The sequence below is a fragment of the Fragaria vesca genome, linkage group LG3 (assembly GCF_000184155.1).
Source record: "Fragaria vesca subsp. vesca linkage group LG3, FraVesHawaii_1.0, whole genome shotgun sequence".
Classification (NCBI taxonomy): Eukaryota; Viridiplantae; Streptophyta; class Magnoliopsida; order Rosales; family Rosaceae; genus Fragaria; species Fragaria vesca.
Genome location: NC_020493.1, coordinates 6,395,044 through 6,409,396, shown reverse-complemented (window position 1 = coordinate 6,409,396; position 14,353 = coordinate 6,395,044). Strand labels below are relative to the sequence as shown.

The window sequence follows — 14,353 nt, the reverse complement described above, 5'->3', positions numbered from 1 at the left end:
GAAGAGAGAAGAAGAGGAGGAGAGAGAGAGAGAGAGAGAGAGTGGCTGGGCTTTGACCCCCTCTTGACCCAGTCCAAACTTAAAACACCCACAAAATAAAGCCTACAAGAATTTACCTCTTTTTTACCAATATAGAAATTTTCGTTTTTAGACCATAACTTCTTCATACGAACTCCGTTTTAAGCGTGCCACGTGTCCACGAACTCCGTTTAACGTCCTCTACAACTTTCATGAAGGAAGTTTTCCCAAATTCCAAACGGAAGAAAAAGTCAACTTTAGGGTCCTTAAGTAGTAAACGGTTACTCAACACGGTAAAAGACCAAAATAACACCAAAGTAAATAACCGTAAAATAACTTAAGAACCGGGGTGTGACACTTGGTATGTATGTTAGCGGTGCACTCGGCTTCATCACAGGGTTTTGGTGTGTTTGTGGCACATTGGTTATGAAGAAATCATGGAGGTATGCCTATTTTCTTTGATAACATACAAGAGAGGGCGGCATTGGCGATTGCATTGGGAGTGGCTCGTTTGCAAAGGAAGACTTGATTGGAGAAGAAATCAAAGAATAAAATGCACCGAAGGCTGTCAATATGGAGCATTTGTGGCTTTCTTGATGGGTACGTACGCTGTTTCCTTCTCCTTTGGTTCGGGTGCTTTTCATGTAACTGCCCTTTGGTGTTGGCCGTGGCTGTGGTGATGATTACGGTCAATATTGTTCATGGATTTGTTGGTGTCTTTAGAATTTGAATTTTGTTTGTTGTTGTGACTTTGTATGAGTTTGGTATATATTGTCATGTAATAAATAATTAAGCATGAATCATGTTTTAGATGATTCAAGCAAGTTTGATGTTGGACCTAATACTTTGCTGAAAGTGTGAATATACAAGTTTAATGCATCCAAGTTCGATGCATTCAAAACTTGTAAAAGGACTTGAAATATCTACTGATTTCAGTATTTAATTTTATACATGCAGTCAATCCAAAAATTCACTTCAAAATATATTGGATTATTGGTTAAGTGATCTTAGTATTGGTCCAATATAAGGAAGGATCCGGATCCTCTCCTAATATTTGTCTCCTAATATTGCCTAATAAGAGGATCCTAGTCGTCCATTCTGAATCTACGGCCAGATCCCCTCAACCCAACTTAAAACCTATTATCTCATCTATTCCTTCTCATTCTCTATCTCGACTATTTCTCGTCCTTCGTTCTTACTCGAACCCAGAAACAGGAAAGCCAGCCATCTCGGGCGTCCTCCCCGCCCGGCGCCCAACGTCCTTTGGAAATCTTTCTACTTGAGAACCCCACAACTAGATAGAATCATAAAATCATGACCTTGACACAAACCCATGTCATACATCTTGACAATTACAAGAAAAAATTTGATAGTAGAAAGAGAATAACACAGTAACTTCCAAAACCCAATATGACAATGAAGCTATAGAGTATAGACTTAACCATTACATAAAGACGTGGAGAAAAATGAAAAGGGTGATCGACAAGCAAAACAACTGGGATCATAGACCAAAGACCCAGAGCCTCTCCCATATCAAAACCAAAGACCCATTATTCGATTTGATCAATCAAAGTCTATAATTTTCTATAAAATTTTGTGGGTTTGTTTGGTTGCTCGTCCTCGTTCGCTTTGAATTAAATTCAGTATTTGGACCTATAGGAGGGTGAAAGAGAAGGGACAAGTCGCCGGATCTTGGATGCAGGAGGACGCCGGAGACGCCGGACTTCTTTCGAAATTTCTGGGTTCGAGAGAGAACGAAGCACGAGAAATAGTTCGAGTAAGAACGAAGGATGAGAAATTATCGAGATAGAGAATGAGAAGGAATAGATGAGATAATAGGTTTTAAGTTGGGTTGAGGGGATCTGGCCGTAGATTCAGAATGGACGACCAGGATCCTCTTATTAGACAATATTAGGAGACAAATATTAGGAGAGGATCCGGATCCATATAAGGAAACCCCAACCTTGAATATGCGATCTAAAAATAAGTGAAACGAAGAAGTTCTCAATTAATTCTCAACTGATCATTGTTAACTTTCTGATAAATTCTCTAAATTTTACAAGTGGGCACCATAAAATATATGTTATACACCGTAAAATGTTGGTAAATCAAAATTGATATTTTGATAAATAAATAAAAGTTGAGAAATTGCTGCGTGGCATTATGGGGATCATCCGTCAAGGATAATCCATAATATTCTTCTTTTTCTGCAACTGAAAACCAGTAGCATGGCGGCGCTGGTCCAAAACTATAACCAGAAAATAAGAACCCAGTAACAAAAACAAAAACGAAACGAAATTTAAAACAAAAATGATAACACAGGCGCAAACTCACTACGTCCCACTGTGCTTGGCTCATGGCTACTCCACCCACCACTCCCACCATCACATTAAATCACTAGTAGTCACAACACCCACGTTTCCCTCATCACTGCACACAATGTCAATCAGAAGGAGACGAAACGACGCCGCTTCATGGCGCCGTGCCGCGGCCGCGTCTGACTCGGTTCCGCAACCGCCGCCGCCAACTCCGCCGGAAAAGGCGCGTGCTTTAATACTGTAGATTCTCTAGTTTTGGTTAGTGCAAGTTTGGTTTGGTGATTGTGACTGTTAAGATTTGATGAATCTGGCAGCAAAGGGAGGGTTCGGATTTGCAGACGCTGCTCCGGAGATTCTGGAAGGTGGCGGCGCCGTACTGGTCCTCCGACGACAAGGTCCAGGCGAGGATGCAGCTCGGCGGAGTGTTTCTTCTCACTCTCGCCACCACCGGAATCAGCGTCGGCTTCAATTTCCTCGGCCGCGACTTCTACAATGCCCTCGCCAGTCAGTCCCTCTTTCTCTAGTTTTGTGTAGTGATGTGAAATTGTGATCAAGTAAAAAAAAAAATAACTGATTTTTTGGTTGTGGATTTTTGGTGAAACTGTGGGTGATGGTGATGTGAAGATAAGGACCAAGAGCAGTTCATGAAGCAATTGCTGTACTACCTGGGTGCCTTTGCTGGTGGAATTCCGGTGAGCACCAATCGCTGCTCTTTCGCTTAGGTATCATTCCCTCTGCTTTTTATTTGCTTTGTTTTCTTTATACTTAATTCCTCTGTAAGACTGTAATCACCAAAAATTAAACCAACTCAGTAAGGGAAAAAAAAGAAAACAAAGCTAGTAGTGATAGTGATAATGCATAAATGCAGCAATATCTGTAGTTAGAGTAGCTTACTGCTGATTTATGTTGAGGCTGGATCACTAGAGTGTAATTCAGCTAGCTTTTGCATTTTTGGAACTATATATTTTGAATGCAGTAAAGAAAGCATCATTTTTAGTATGATAATATTCTTTATATAATTACGAGATGCGTATCATGTCTGCTGTTTAATGCATTTCGGCCACTGTCATAGAGTTCTGTACCTATCGTCAATGTTTGATGCTTTCTCTTTTGCTATTCTGTTGCACAGTGATGTCATCTGATTGATGCATTTGCTCCCTGTTTACAATATTATCTGCAGATTTTTGTGTTGCGGGATTATGCAAGAGAAACTCTTTCCTTGAGATGGAGATCTTGGATGACGCGTTATTACATTGACCGTTACCTGAGCAATCAAACCTTTTACAGAATTCAATCCCAGTCGATCATTGATAATCCAGACCAGCGAATTGTTGATGATCTAAGTTCTTTCACGGGGACGGCCCTATCGTTCTCTTTAACACTCTTCAATGCTGTGATAGATCTCATATCATTCAGCAACATCTTGTTTGGTATCTATCCTCCGTTGTTTGTTGTTCTTCTATTATATTCGATTGGTGGAACAGTGATCAGTGTCTTTCTTGGAAGGGTAACTTATCTGTAACTCATCTAGTAAAAGTTTATTTCCATCTTTATGCAATGGAATATCCGGCATTAAGAAATGATGCCAACTTGATTCGATGAAACTGTGTTATCTTTGATTTCAGGGTCTGGTGTCATTAAACTTCTTGCAAGAGAAAAAGGAAGCAGATTTTCGTTATGGACTTGTGCGCGTTCGAGAAAATGCTGAATCAATAGCTTTCTATAGTGGTGAAGACAATGAAATGCAACTCTTGCTGCAACGCTTCAAAAGTGCTTTTGAGAATCTAACTGTATGAACAACTTTAAAGTTCTGTTGCTTTCACTTGAGTTTGCTTTGCATGCAGTCTGTGCCTTCACCGATACAGTTTTAAACAATTTTTTCTGCCATGATCTTTTATTTCAATAAAGTAGTTTCTTTTCACTGATGTAAAAGTTTCTGCACGTAGATTTGTTATGTCTTCCATTTAAGATGTGTGCTGACCTCATATTCCAACATTACCTTGCAGCAATTGTTGATATCTTCAAGAAATCTTGAATTCTTCACCAGTGGATACCGCTATCTTATTCAGATTCTTCCTGCTGCTGTCGTTGCTCCTATGTACTTCGCTGGAAAGATTGAGTTTGGTGTCATAAATCAGTCAGTATCTGCTTTTAATCATATCCTGGGGGACTTCTCCCTTATCGTATACCAATTTCAGTCTATAAGCGCATTTTCAGCAGTAATTGATCGACTTGGTACAGTCTCTGTATCCTTCTCTCCTCCTTTGCTATAGCTTTGGTGTGTTGTATATCTCTGAAGTCTGTCTAGATTCAACTTTATCAGGAAGCTGGCTAATTTGGTTGATGCACCAATGAAGTCTTAGAAAACAATTCACTCAGTACAAACTTTTTACAATGGATATTAGATTAGTCCTCACATTCCAGGAAAGAGACTGGCCATAGTTGGAAAAATAAAAAACTGTTTTGTTATGCACTTTCTGTTCATTTTCCCCCGTTATGGATTCATTCAGACATTGGACGCAGACGCCACTTACTTTTCTATATTTTTTAATTTCTAATTCATCTAACACAATCTGCCTTAGTATTTCTATTCATCAGTAATGTGAAACTATATTATATTTGATCTTTTTATTATCTTCCACCTGGTTTTCTACTCAATGCATATTGTATTGGTTCTGCATAAGATCTGTTTCCATTGTGGTACTCAACTTCCACCTAATAATATTCCGCATATGCAGGTGAATTTGATGATTATTTGGATATCGGCTCTCAACGCCATTCTGACCCCGCAGAAGGGATAACTCTTACATATAGTAATGTTAAAACTTTGGCTGATCTAGAGCCAAATGGATCCATGCCTATAGATAAGCAACAAAAGCTACTGGATATAGAGAATTTGACTGTGCAAACACCAAGTAGCACTACTCTGGTTAGGGATTTATCATTGGTAATCAACAACAATGAGAATCTATTGGTTAGTCAGTCCCCTTTATGCTGAAATTTTTCGTGATTTCGCTAGATAAAATGAAAATGATGATCCTGTAGAGGCTGAACATGTGAACCTGTTAACAGGTGACGGGACCTAGCGGGAGTGGTAAGACTTCTTTGTTAAGAACTTTGGCTGGTCTTTGGAGTGCTGGGAAAGGAAAAATCACGTTCTATGTGGAAGATGAAGAAGAGCTTCTATCATCCAATTCTCCAGGTGTAGCGCCTCTTGATACTGCTAATGGTAAACATGGGGAACTTGGAAGATCCTCAAATAGGAATTATAAGGGCATATTTTTCCTTCCTCAAAGACCGTATATGGTTCTGGGAACACTTCGTCAACAATTGCTGTATCCTACATGGGCTAATGATGAGACTTCCACATCAGATAATACTAAACCAACTGGTATGTACCTACATACTTCCTCCATGTGTATGATATGTGTTTCAAGTTTCAGTGAAATTTAAATTCTTTTGGGATTAACACTTGATAAGTACTACATATGAATGATCTATAAACTGCATGCAGTCAGTAGTCTTGTAGCTCTGAAGCTGTTGCTTGATTTGGTGTTAAATCTCTGATAAAGAGATTGATACATCATCTTCATCTGGCTTCATTTTATTTATTGAAATCCCCCAGTGAACACTGAATTTGAAGAGGCAAGGTGACTAGCTCCAACACTAGTCTATCAAAGTACATATCTCACAACCCTAACAGTATACAGGAAATTTTAAGAGGATAGTAGATCCACAGGTTTAGCACTGATATAACATAGGATGTACGACTTAGTACATCATTCAAGCTCTTTTTACCTAGAAAAAACAAATAACCATTAGTTTGGGATCATAAGCACCATATTATTGATCAAATAATCCTGGAGGTTATATTAGGTTGACGTTTTAGTTTCTCATTTTGAGTGGATTTTTAGTTACTCTTTAATCTCCTATATCCTGGTATAATCAGCTAAATTGATCAATTTGTCCTGCAGGTTCTCTTCCTTTCTTGATGCAGGCCCCAAACTTAGAGTATAAGACTGCAAAGCCTAAACCTACAACGGAGGATCTGATACAGGTTTTGGAAGATGTCCGGCTTGGCTATATATTACCCCGATTCAGTAACTTGGATTCTACTTATGAATGGTCTAGTGTCCTCTCCCTCGGAGAACAGCAACGCCTTGCTTTTGCACGCCTGTTGCTTTCAAAACCGAAGTTGGTTCTTTTAGATGAATCTACCAGTGCTTTAGATGAAGCCAACGAGGTATGCATTTTATAGCAGTTATCTTATCCTTTAATTGATGATGCAAGTCTTAAAAGTAATCGAATGTAAGATTCAGCTAAAACACTACGCATGTTTTACCAAGCTATTTTCAGACTTTGAGGATCCATTTTCTGTCTTCCTAGTCATTTACTCATGTACACATGTTATCTTGAAGACTTTTGGTCTAGAGTACCTCCAGGAATAGGCCCGGTTGACATTGGACGCCAAAGTAGGACCTCGGTGTACTCTAATGTGGTAGATGTATTATGTATTTGAAGTCTAAAAAGAAAAGGAAAAACTGTAAATTACTAAAGCGTAGAGCAATTACCTTTCTATCAAGTTTTAAAATATATTTTGCTTCCTGTTTGCAGGCTCATCTATACAAGCAGATAGAAAGAGCAGGTATCACATATATTAGTATTGGCCACCGGCGAACTTTATATCAGTACCACAGCAAGAACTTGCGTATATCCACAGTTGATCCGAGCAATGCAAAACAGAATTGGCTCATTGAACCCATCAATCAAGACAATTTGTTTAATCTGTCAAATCTATAGTTGTAGCTGCTTCCACATTGACCTGGCTTACTCTAGGTCACTTGATTTTTGTTTCAGAATGTTAACACCCTAATTTGGAATATAATTCAGAGCAGCGTTAGATAATATCCTTTGTAGATGGCCTTTCTTTGTGCATTTTCTATCGTCTCTAATTACCAGTAACATTAATGTCTTTACTAAGCACCAGTAACATTAATGTCTTCACTAAGCAGTCAAATAGAACAATTGAGGGATACAAGGACTAGGATTGAGGCCTAAAACTCCAAAACTTCCGTTTGTTCATGAAAAATAAAAAGGCACAACTATACCGACGAATCTGTTTTGAAAATCACCGCAGGTAGTATAGCAGGTATTCCAGTTTGTAAATGTTAATTATCAATCAAATAAAACTCCAGGTCAGAAAAATCAATCAGCAAAAAAGAAAAAATAAATTACTCCAGTGCCAGGATTCGAACCTGGGAGTTGTAACAAATTCTATAGCATGTGCTATACTGGATTGGTTGCTACATACGGTCTTTGGAAAATATGTAACTGACATGAACTACAAACATTTGAACGAAAGGCAAAGTTGAAGAGCCTCTGCTAATGCAAAATAAAAATTCCTAAACCTGGAAGAAATTGAATTTTCCAAAGCGTGTGCCATCATGGCTTCGGCTATATTCAAGATTCTCTTGCCCAAAGTTTTATGATAATGGAAGTTCAGCCTCCCAAATTTCATGGTGCGACGAAATAGCCCTTGGAACTTGGAAGTTTTAACTTTGAAGTCTGAATCATTCGAAGCCTTCAAATTGAAGGTACTCCACTAAATTTGGTCATATAGGAAAATCATAGAATGATCAAGTATTGTAGTTAATCCGTCTGGGACGTGAAGATCTACCATTTTCAATCTGCCTTTAGTACTGTATTTCATATGTCCATGTGTCCAATTCTTCCAGAAAGGAGAAAAGGAAAGATTCTATCAGAGGGATACAGGCCAAAGTGTTTTACTTTCTAAAAGATATTTAGAGAAAGAAACAAGTCAATTCTTTGAAACACATTGAAATGTGTCCTCTTTTCCAAGGCCAGCAAGCCAAAAGTCCTCATATATTTTGAGAAAAGAAAAAACCAAAATAAAATGACAGTTAAATGGAGCAACATCAAACTTCAAGCCAAATCTTCTTGGGAGTTACCAGCTGTGTCATTCAAAACTTCAAAATCCAGCTTCGTCCTGAAGACAAGTCCTCTAGAGCTATGCCATCTACCCATACTCAGCTTCTGTACATCATAACCGACAACTAGCAAAAGCACTTCGGAGAAACATTACCTTGAGGTCCCCGACTTCTCTTAAGAGTGCACACCATTACCATTACCATTACTATACACACCATTTAGTGACCCATTTGATGACTTAAATGGATGTCCATTCTCGCGGGATTTCACTGTGAAGTGTCCATTACTAGTGCCATTTGCAACAGGCTTTTTCAGACGGCCTTTGTTTGGTAGGCTTGTATCTGAACGCCTGCATGCTGTTATTAGTCCTGAACAATAGAACATGAAAATTATCAGAAGTTGGACGATCCCTAAAACTATATGAAACCACATGACATAAAACCAATCTATCCAATGTTATATAGCCATATATGATGTCATTTAAAATTATAACCAATGAATCCTGCTCTATAACCACTACATAATATCTTACACATTATATCAATAAAAACGTTTTAGATGTATAAGAAAGCAACAGTGATTGTCCTTGTCTCTACAGCAAAACACTATGATTATACAAGAAATTGACCTCCACACTTCGCCCCATGATTTAGCAGGAGCACAGGAGGACCACAACATTGATATTTTCAAGATTAAGCATCTGAGATCATTTTATTAACTGAGAGATGAAGACTTCTAAAAAAGTTCTATGCATCTTTTAACAAACCATCCGAATGCGGTGGTCGGAGAATAGAGATGTCAAGACTAGATGCAGCCATTCTCATTGTTGCAAGTTTTACCCATAGAATAATGCTTCAAGAATGTAACAAATCATTGACTATATAATGCTTCAAGAATGTAACAAATCATTGACAGACATATAATTAAGAGCAACAGACCAGAAGCAGGGAACAGAAATTACCTAAGAACAGAGCAGAAGGTTTGCCTGGTCTCGACTTAAATTCAGGATGGAACTGAACACCAACAAAGTATGGATGGGCAGGCAGCTCAATAATCTGTGGCGTTACCAATATGTCAAATTATTGTTGAAAAAAAAAATAAGAACAAACTATCAAGCTAAACTATGGCCATCATATACATCATGACCTATCATACTCTTTAACACATGCTAACCTCCATACGCCGACCGGTTTCGTCTCTGCCAACAAATGATAAGCCAGCACTTTCAAATTGTGATATCATATCAGGATTGACCTACATACCACAGCAAGGCTGTTCCATGAACAGGAAGAAAAACAAAATACTTTCTTCTATCTCAGTGGATGCATGAACTAAAACTTACCTCATATCTATGTCGATGTCGCTCATCAATGAATGCCACATCTCCGTACCTAAACATAATCCAGAAACAATGTCAGATGGACTGAATGTATAGTTGGGTTCTAATATACATACTTGTAGATAATATGTAAGTCCTCACAGTTTTGCAGATTTGCAGTCAGTAATCTTGAAGTAGGTCCTCCTTGATCCAAGACGCATAGTACCTCCCATATGAGTTTTGGAACCCTTCCAGTAAAAAAAAAAAAAAACTAACTTTAGAAAACGAAAAAACAAATTCAAGTATAAGAGTATAGTATTGTGTCAACTTGGATAAAAGAATACTACCTCTGGCATAAATATGACACAAGGACTTGTAGTTTCAGGATCAAACTCTGTGCTGTTAGCATCAATCATACCAAGGACAGATCTTGCAAACTCAATAACAGCAATTTGCATTCCCAGGCAAATGCCAAGGAATGGAACTTTGTTTTCACGAGCATACTTTGCAGCAAGAATTTTCCCTTGCACTCCTCTATCACCAAATCCTCCTGGAACTAGAACACCATCAGCGCCCTGAAATTAAAGGATCAAAGTCTGAATAAGCATCCAATGATATAAACAATGTTATTGCCTCATGTAAATTAATCAGTTAAGCAGGATCACCTTCAAAAGATCCCACGCAGCCTTATGAACCTGAGGGGTCTGCAGGCAGTAAAACAATTAGCATAACAGATACTAAATAGAATATCGAAGGAATGTGTTTCTATATGGGTTAAATTACTGTTACCTCTTTAGCAGTAACATCTTCAAGATCACCTGCTGCAACCCAATCTACAACAAGTTTCCGATGGCAAGCAACAGAAGCATGTAAAAGAGCCTGGCACAAGAAGCTCAATGTTACAAATCTGGAGTCACCATTTCTCATACCATGCAGTTAATGTTGTAAGGTGCAAAACAGTTTGTTATTAATAACGAGGATTATGTGTAAAATCCCCAAACAATAGTGTGCATATCAGCTCTTATAATGGTAATTTATATCCAATCCCAGTATACAGTGCTTTTATCATTGTAAATAAAGCAAGCGCTAAAACCTTCAAATATACAAGCCCTCTTCTCTTAATAATAGCATATGAGTAACAATATCTAATATGCCAAATCAGATACATAAATATTCTAAGTTGACGTTGGTGCAAAATCAAAGCACACCGATAAAGCAAAAGTGATTTAGGTAGTTAAACAAAAAGAAGCAAGCAGACATATAAGCAGAAACAAATTTATGAATAAAAATGACATCTGGCACAAACATTCATCACCAGACATGTAATTTGAGACCATTTTGAATCTCGTTTAAATAATAAAAAGCTTACCTTCAGAACAGAGAGGTAAGCATCTGAAAGACCAGTGTATTTTCCAACCATTGCAATTCTGACCTGCAATGCACAAAAACACTATGAAAGTCAAAAGCAAGATATGGCATTACACAAGAAATCAATTCCTAAAATTACGAAGTATTGATTGTCCATAACAAATTTTAGGGAAGTATTGGAAAACCCACAGAATCATGTAAAGTTGAGGAAATTTCTGTCCTGGTTGTCCATTCCTTCAAATTTGGCTCTCTAGCAATACTGCAGAAACACATAAAAATTAGTGGCACAATCAAAAACAAGAAGTAGATCAACATGCAGCTTAAGTAAATAATAGCAAAGAGTAAATTTCAGAGACAAACCTTTGAAGGTTTAGTTCTTTCAAGATCGCTTCATGTGCCTTTTGATCCTATTTGTGATAGAAGAGAAACAAAATATTTAGTTAAAAAATTGCTGCAAATAACTTATCAACAGAATTCAAATATAGAAGAACTATACTTACTCTTAAAAGCAAAGGGATGTGCCAAATGTTCGGTACATCATACAGAGTGACAATATTTTCAGCCTGTATAAGTTTTCCGATTAGTACATAACAGTTCAAAATTAAAGAAGGACAGAACCTTAGACTACATAGAGATCTGTTATGTTACCGGAACGTGACAAAATTGAGCTAGTTTTGCCTTGACATTCTCCTCAAGTGGCTGTCAAAACAAAGAGGAAAAAAAAAAAAAAAAAAAAGATTAGATTTATATTCACGCTACTAAAAAAATTCTGGAGGCAGAAGGATACCTTTGTACTCCTACAAGCTAGAATATTAGGTGTCAAACCCTGTCCTCTGAGTACCCGAACACTGTGCTGTGTAGGCTTTGTTTTCTACAATGTGGATATTAGTGGGGAAATCAGTTTAGTCAAAATGGGACAAGACTTGCCATCACACACCAAATTTTATAGAAACACAACTAAAATAAGCCTGCATATTTACTTATAGCCATATAAGTACCTGCTCGCCAACAACATTCAGAACAGGCACAAGGCTGACATGAACCAAGCAGAAATTTCCAGGACCTAAAGGACAAAAACTTTGGTAAGATAAAATAGACCAAGGACATAAAATATAGAATACATGTGTATGAAAATGAAGTCCAAATTTGCAAGTTTCAAAACTTTACCAACACGATACGAAAATTGGCCAAGGGCCTCAATAAAGGGCATCGATTCAATATCCCCTGCATTAAGAAGAGAAAGAGAAATTATAGGATTTCTTGTGCAGGTATATACAGTTTTAGACAGCAGAAAAACAACTCACCATAGAAGAAAAAAATAATAATATATATGACGATGTACCTATAGTTCCACCCAATTCGATGACACATACATCAGCTGGACCTTCTTTCCCGTCCACAGGTACCATTGCCACACGTTCTATCCACTCTTGGATGGCATCCGTAATGTGTGGAACGACCTAGTTTAAAAAGAGAAATAAAACTCAGGTACCATATTAAATTTTGCATATCGTGGATAGCAAAAAGAAGAGAAATAAACCTGGACAGTCTTTCCAAGATAGTCTCCCTTTCTCTCCTTGTCAATAACAGACTGTTAAAGAAAAACAAGAATCAGAAGAAACATGAGCAAGAAATTTGACATGGCTCAAATTTTTCTCCACTTTTGTCGAAATGACAAACATGGCTCCTCGAACAGAAATATGGAAGTCAATTAACCTGATAAATTTTTCCGGTTGTGATATTGTTGTCACGGGTCAAAGTGAGATCCAGAAACCGCTCATAATTTCCAAGGTCAAGGTCAACCTGTATAAACAAAAATGAAGTTATGCCCGTTCTTTTTTACCACTAAAATCAGAGTGTTAGCTACTTCTGGAGATAATAATAAACACCAGCACAGACCGCAAAAGTTAAACAACTGCCTGCAATATTGATGGCTTACCTCACCGCCATCATCTAATACAAAAACCTCCCCATGTTCAAAAGGAGACATTGTCCCAGCATCGGTGTTCAAGTAAGGATCTGTATGCATGAATAAGTTTAAACATTAGTACGTACAACATAACCTGTTGATGTATAAAGAAGCTTCAAAAATTCTTTACCGAAATACAAATACCAACAAGTTGTATGTGGTAAATATCAAAAGAGTTCAATATGTAACAACGCAAAAAATATTACAACATAGTTGCTGCCTACAATCAAAGCTCTTTTACCAATATGTAAAAATCGACACTCAAGACAGTACAACAAAACTAAATCCCAGAACTAATGCCAGTGCAAGAACCACATGCAAATTGTACTGCCACGCAGTTCAAAGTAATCAACACTTACACCAATCAAGTACATAAAGAAACCAAACAGTAGCGACTTTGTTTTGTATACTCAATCAAAAGTACACTAAAATAACAAGCACACTCAAAACAGAACAGACTGGCCAAAAAAACTTGAAACAGAACCGTACCAATTTTGATGGACGTAACACGGAGGCCACACGCTTGAAGAAGCAACCCAATACTACTGGCCGTGACTCCTTTGCCGAGTCCACTAACAACACCACCCGTCACCAACACGTACTTCATTTTTGTCTCTGTTATAAAGTTCCAAACTTTCCAACCTCCCAACTTCTTGTACCAAAGTCTGAGCAAAACCCAATATTACCAACACTTAAGTAAGGAACTCCACAACTACTTATAGGCTTCAATGGCTAAAAAGTGAGAGACCCGGTTGGGTCTGATAAAACCAAAGGATAATAAATAAAAATGAGTGTGAAAGATGCTAATCTGCATAGATATTTATGGGTACAATCTAGATAAAAAGAAACACGAATGAATAAAGAGGAAAAAATCAAACCTTGTTCACAATGGCGGTGAATACAAAGGTCTCTGTCTCTCTTTAGCTTTCTGGGATTCGATGTGGGTTTAACAAATACAAAACCAAATATTAAGTACTGGGTTTATACCCAAAAGCCTAAAGGAGAGTAATTTAACGGAAGCAGAGATAAAGGCAAAGAGAAACTGCAAGAAAAGCAATGCAACTTTTTCTCTGCTTTCAAACTGCTTTGGTGGGTTGGCTTTGGTGCTAAACGTGAATGAGAGACAGAGATTGGAGACGTTAAAACGCAAAGAGGAGGGACTTTGGAATTCAAGATAGGACCCAAAGGCCTCTTCTTTGTTCTTTGTTTCTCCAGGCGGCGGGTGGCGGAAACCAAGCTCTTATATGTGAAGGAGAAGAAGAAAAACAAGACCTTCACTTTTTAACTTGCAACTCATCCTCTTTCTAGGAGATTTTTCTTTTTTCTTTTTTATTTCTATCTTTTTAAAGTTTTAAAATATATGATGTGGCAGTTAAACCTTTTAAGGTTTTTCATTTACCACTTTTTGACCTG

General features: G+C 37.7%; 2 protein-coding genes and 1 pseudogene across 2 annotated transcripts; 2 read left to right on the top strand and 1 right to left on the bottom strand.

Moving 5' to 3' along the window:
* The window catches only part of LOC101295211, a 4,562-nt pseudogene extending 3,683 nt beyond the window's left edge, over nucleotides 1-879 (top strand).
* Nucleotides 880-2,287: 1,408 nt separating this feature from the next.
* LOC101294927 (ABC transporter D family member 2, chloroplastic-like) lies at nucleotides 2,288-7,136 on the top strand. Its single transcript, XM_004295492.1, has 10 exons — nucleotides 2,288-2,559; nucleotides 2,651-2,840; nucleotides 2,961-3,028; nucleotides 3,517-3,843; nucleotides 3,962-4,126; nucleotides 4,343-4,571; nucleotides 5,075-5,310; nucleotides 5,409-5,727; nucleotides 6,311-6,579; nucleotides 6,951-7,136. Exons 1-10 carry the CDS (start codon nucleotides 2,329-2,331, stop codon nucleotides 7,134-7,136), a joined length of 2,220 nt encoding a protein of 739 aa, XP_004295540.1. The 5' UTR covers nucleotides 2,288-2,328.
* Nucleotides 7,137-8,011: 875 nt separating this feature from the next.
* Nucleotides 8,012-14,153, bottom strand: LOC101300223 (CTP synthase-like). The gene is made up of 22 exons (XM_004293748.1): nucleotides 13,819-14,153; nucleotides 13,430-13,605; nucleotides 12,911-12,990; nucleotides 12,688-12,774; nucleotides 12,512-12,562; nucleotides 12,314-12,431; nucleotides 12,139-12,195; nucleotides 11,970-12,034; nucleotides 11,759-11,842; nucleotides 11,620-11,670; nucleotides 11,472-11,534; nucleotides 11,332-11,378; nucleotides 11,161-11,230; nucleotides 10,973-11,035; nucleotides 10,393-10,482; nucleotides 10,269-10,307; nucleotides 9,951-10,178; nucleotides 9,766-9,851; nucleotides 9,628-9,676; nucleotides 9,459-9,539; nucleotides 9,247-9,340; nucleotides 8,012-8,653 (listed from the first exon to the last, which is right to left on the bottom strand). Exons 2-22 carry the CDS (start codon nucleotides 13,545-13,547, stop codon nucleotides 8,460-8,462), a joined length of 1,815 nt encoding a protein of 604 aa, XP_004293796.1. The 5' UTR covers nucleotides 13,548-13,605; nucleotides 13,819-14,153; the 3' UTR covers nucleotides 8,012-8,459.
* Between the last annotated feature and the right edge of the window lie 200 nt (nucleotides 14,154-14,353).

Excerpts from the sequence above, each read along its gene's own strand:
- LOC101294927 (XM_004295492.1), top strand. The coding sequence starts at position 2,329 with ATGATAACACAGGCGCAAACTCACTACGTCCCACTGTGCTTGGCTCAT. Across the intron at positions 2,560-2,650 it reads CGCCAACTCCGCCGGAAAAG|CAAAGGGAGGGTTCGGATTT; the intron begins GCGCGTGCTTTA and ends TGAATCTGGCAG. Across the intron at positions 4,572-5,074 it reads AGCAGTAATTGATCGACTTG|GTGAATTTGATGATTATTTG; the intron begins GTACAGTCTCTG and ends CCGCATATGCAG.
- LOC101300223 (XM_004293748.1), bottom strand. The coding sequence starts at position 13,547 with ATGAAGTACGTGTTGGTGACGGGTGGTGTTGTTAGTGGACTCGGCAAA. Across the intron at positions 12,035-12,138 it reads CCAATTTTCGTATCGTGTTG|GTCCTGGAAATTTCTGCTTG; the intron begins GTAAAGTTTTGA and ends TTTGTCCTTTAG. Across the intron at positions 8,654-9,246 it reads ACCTTCTGCTCTGTTCTTAG|GACTAATAACAGCATGCAGG; the intron begins GTAATTTCTGTT and ends TCTATTGTTCAG.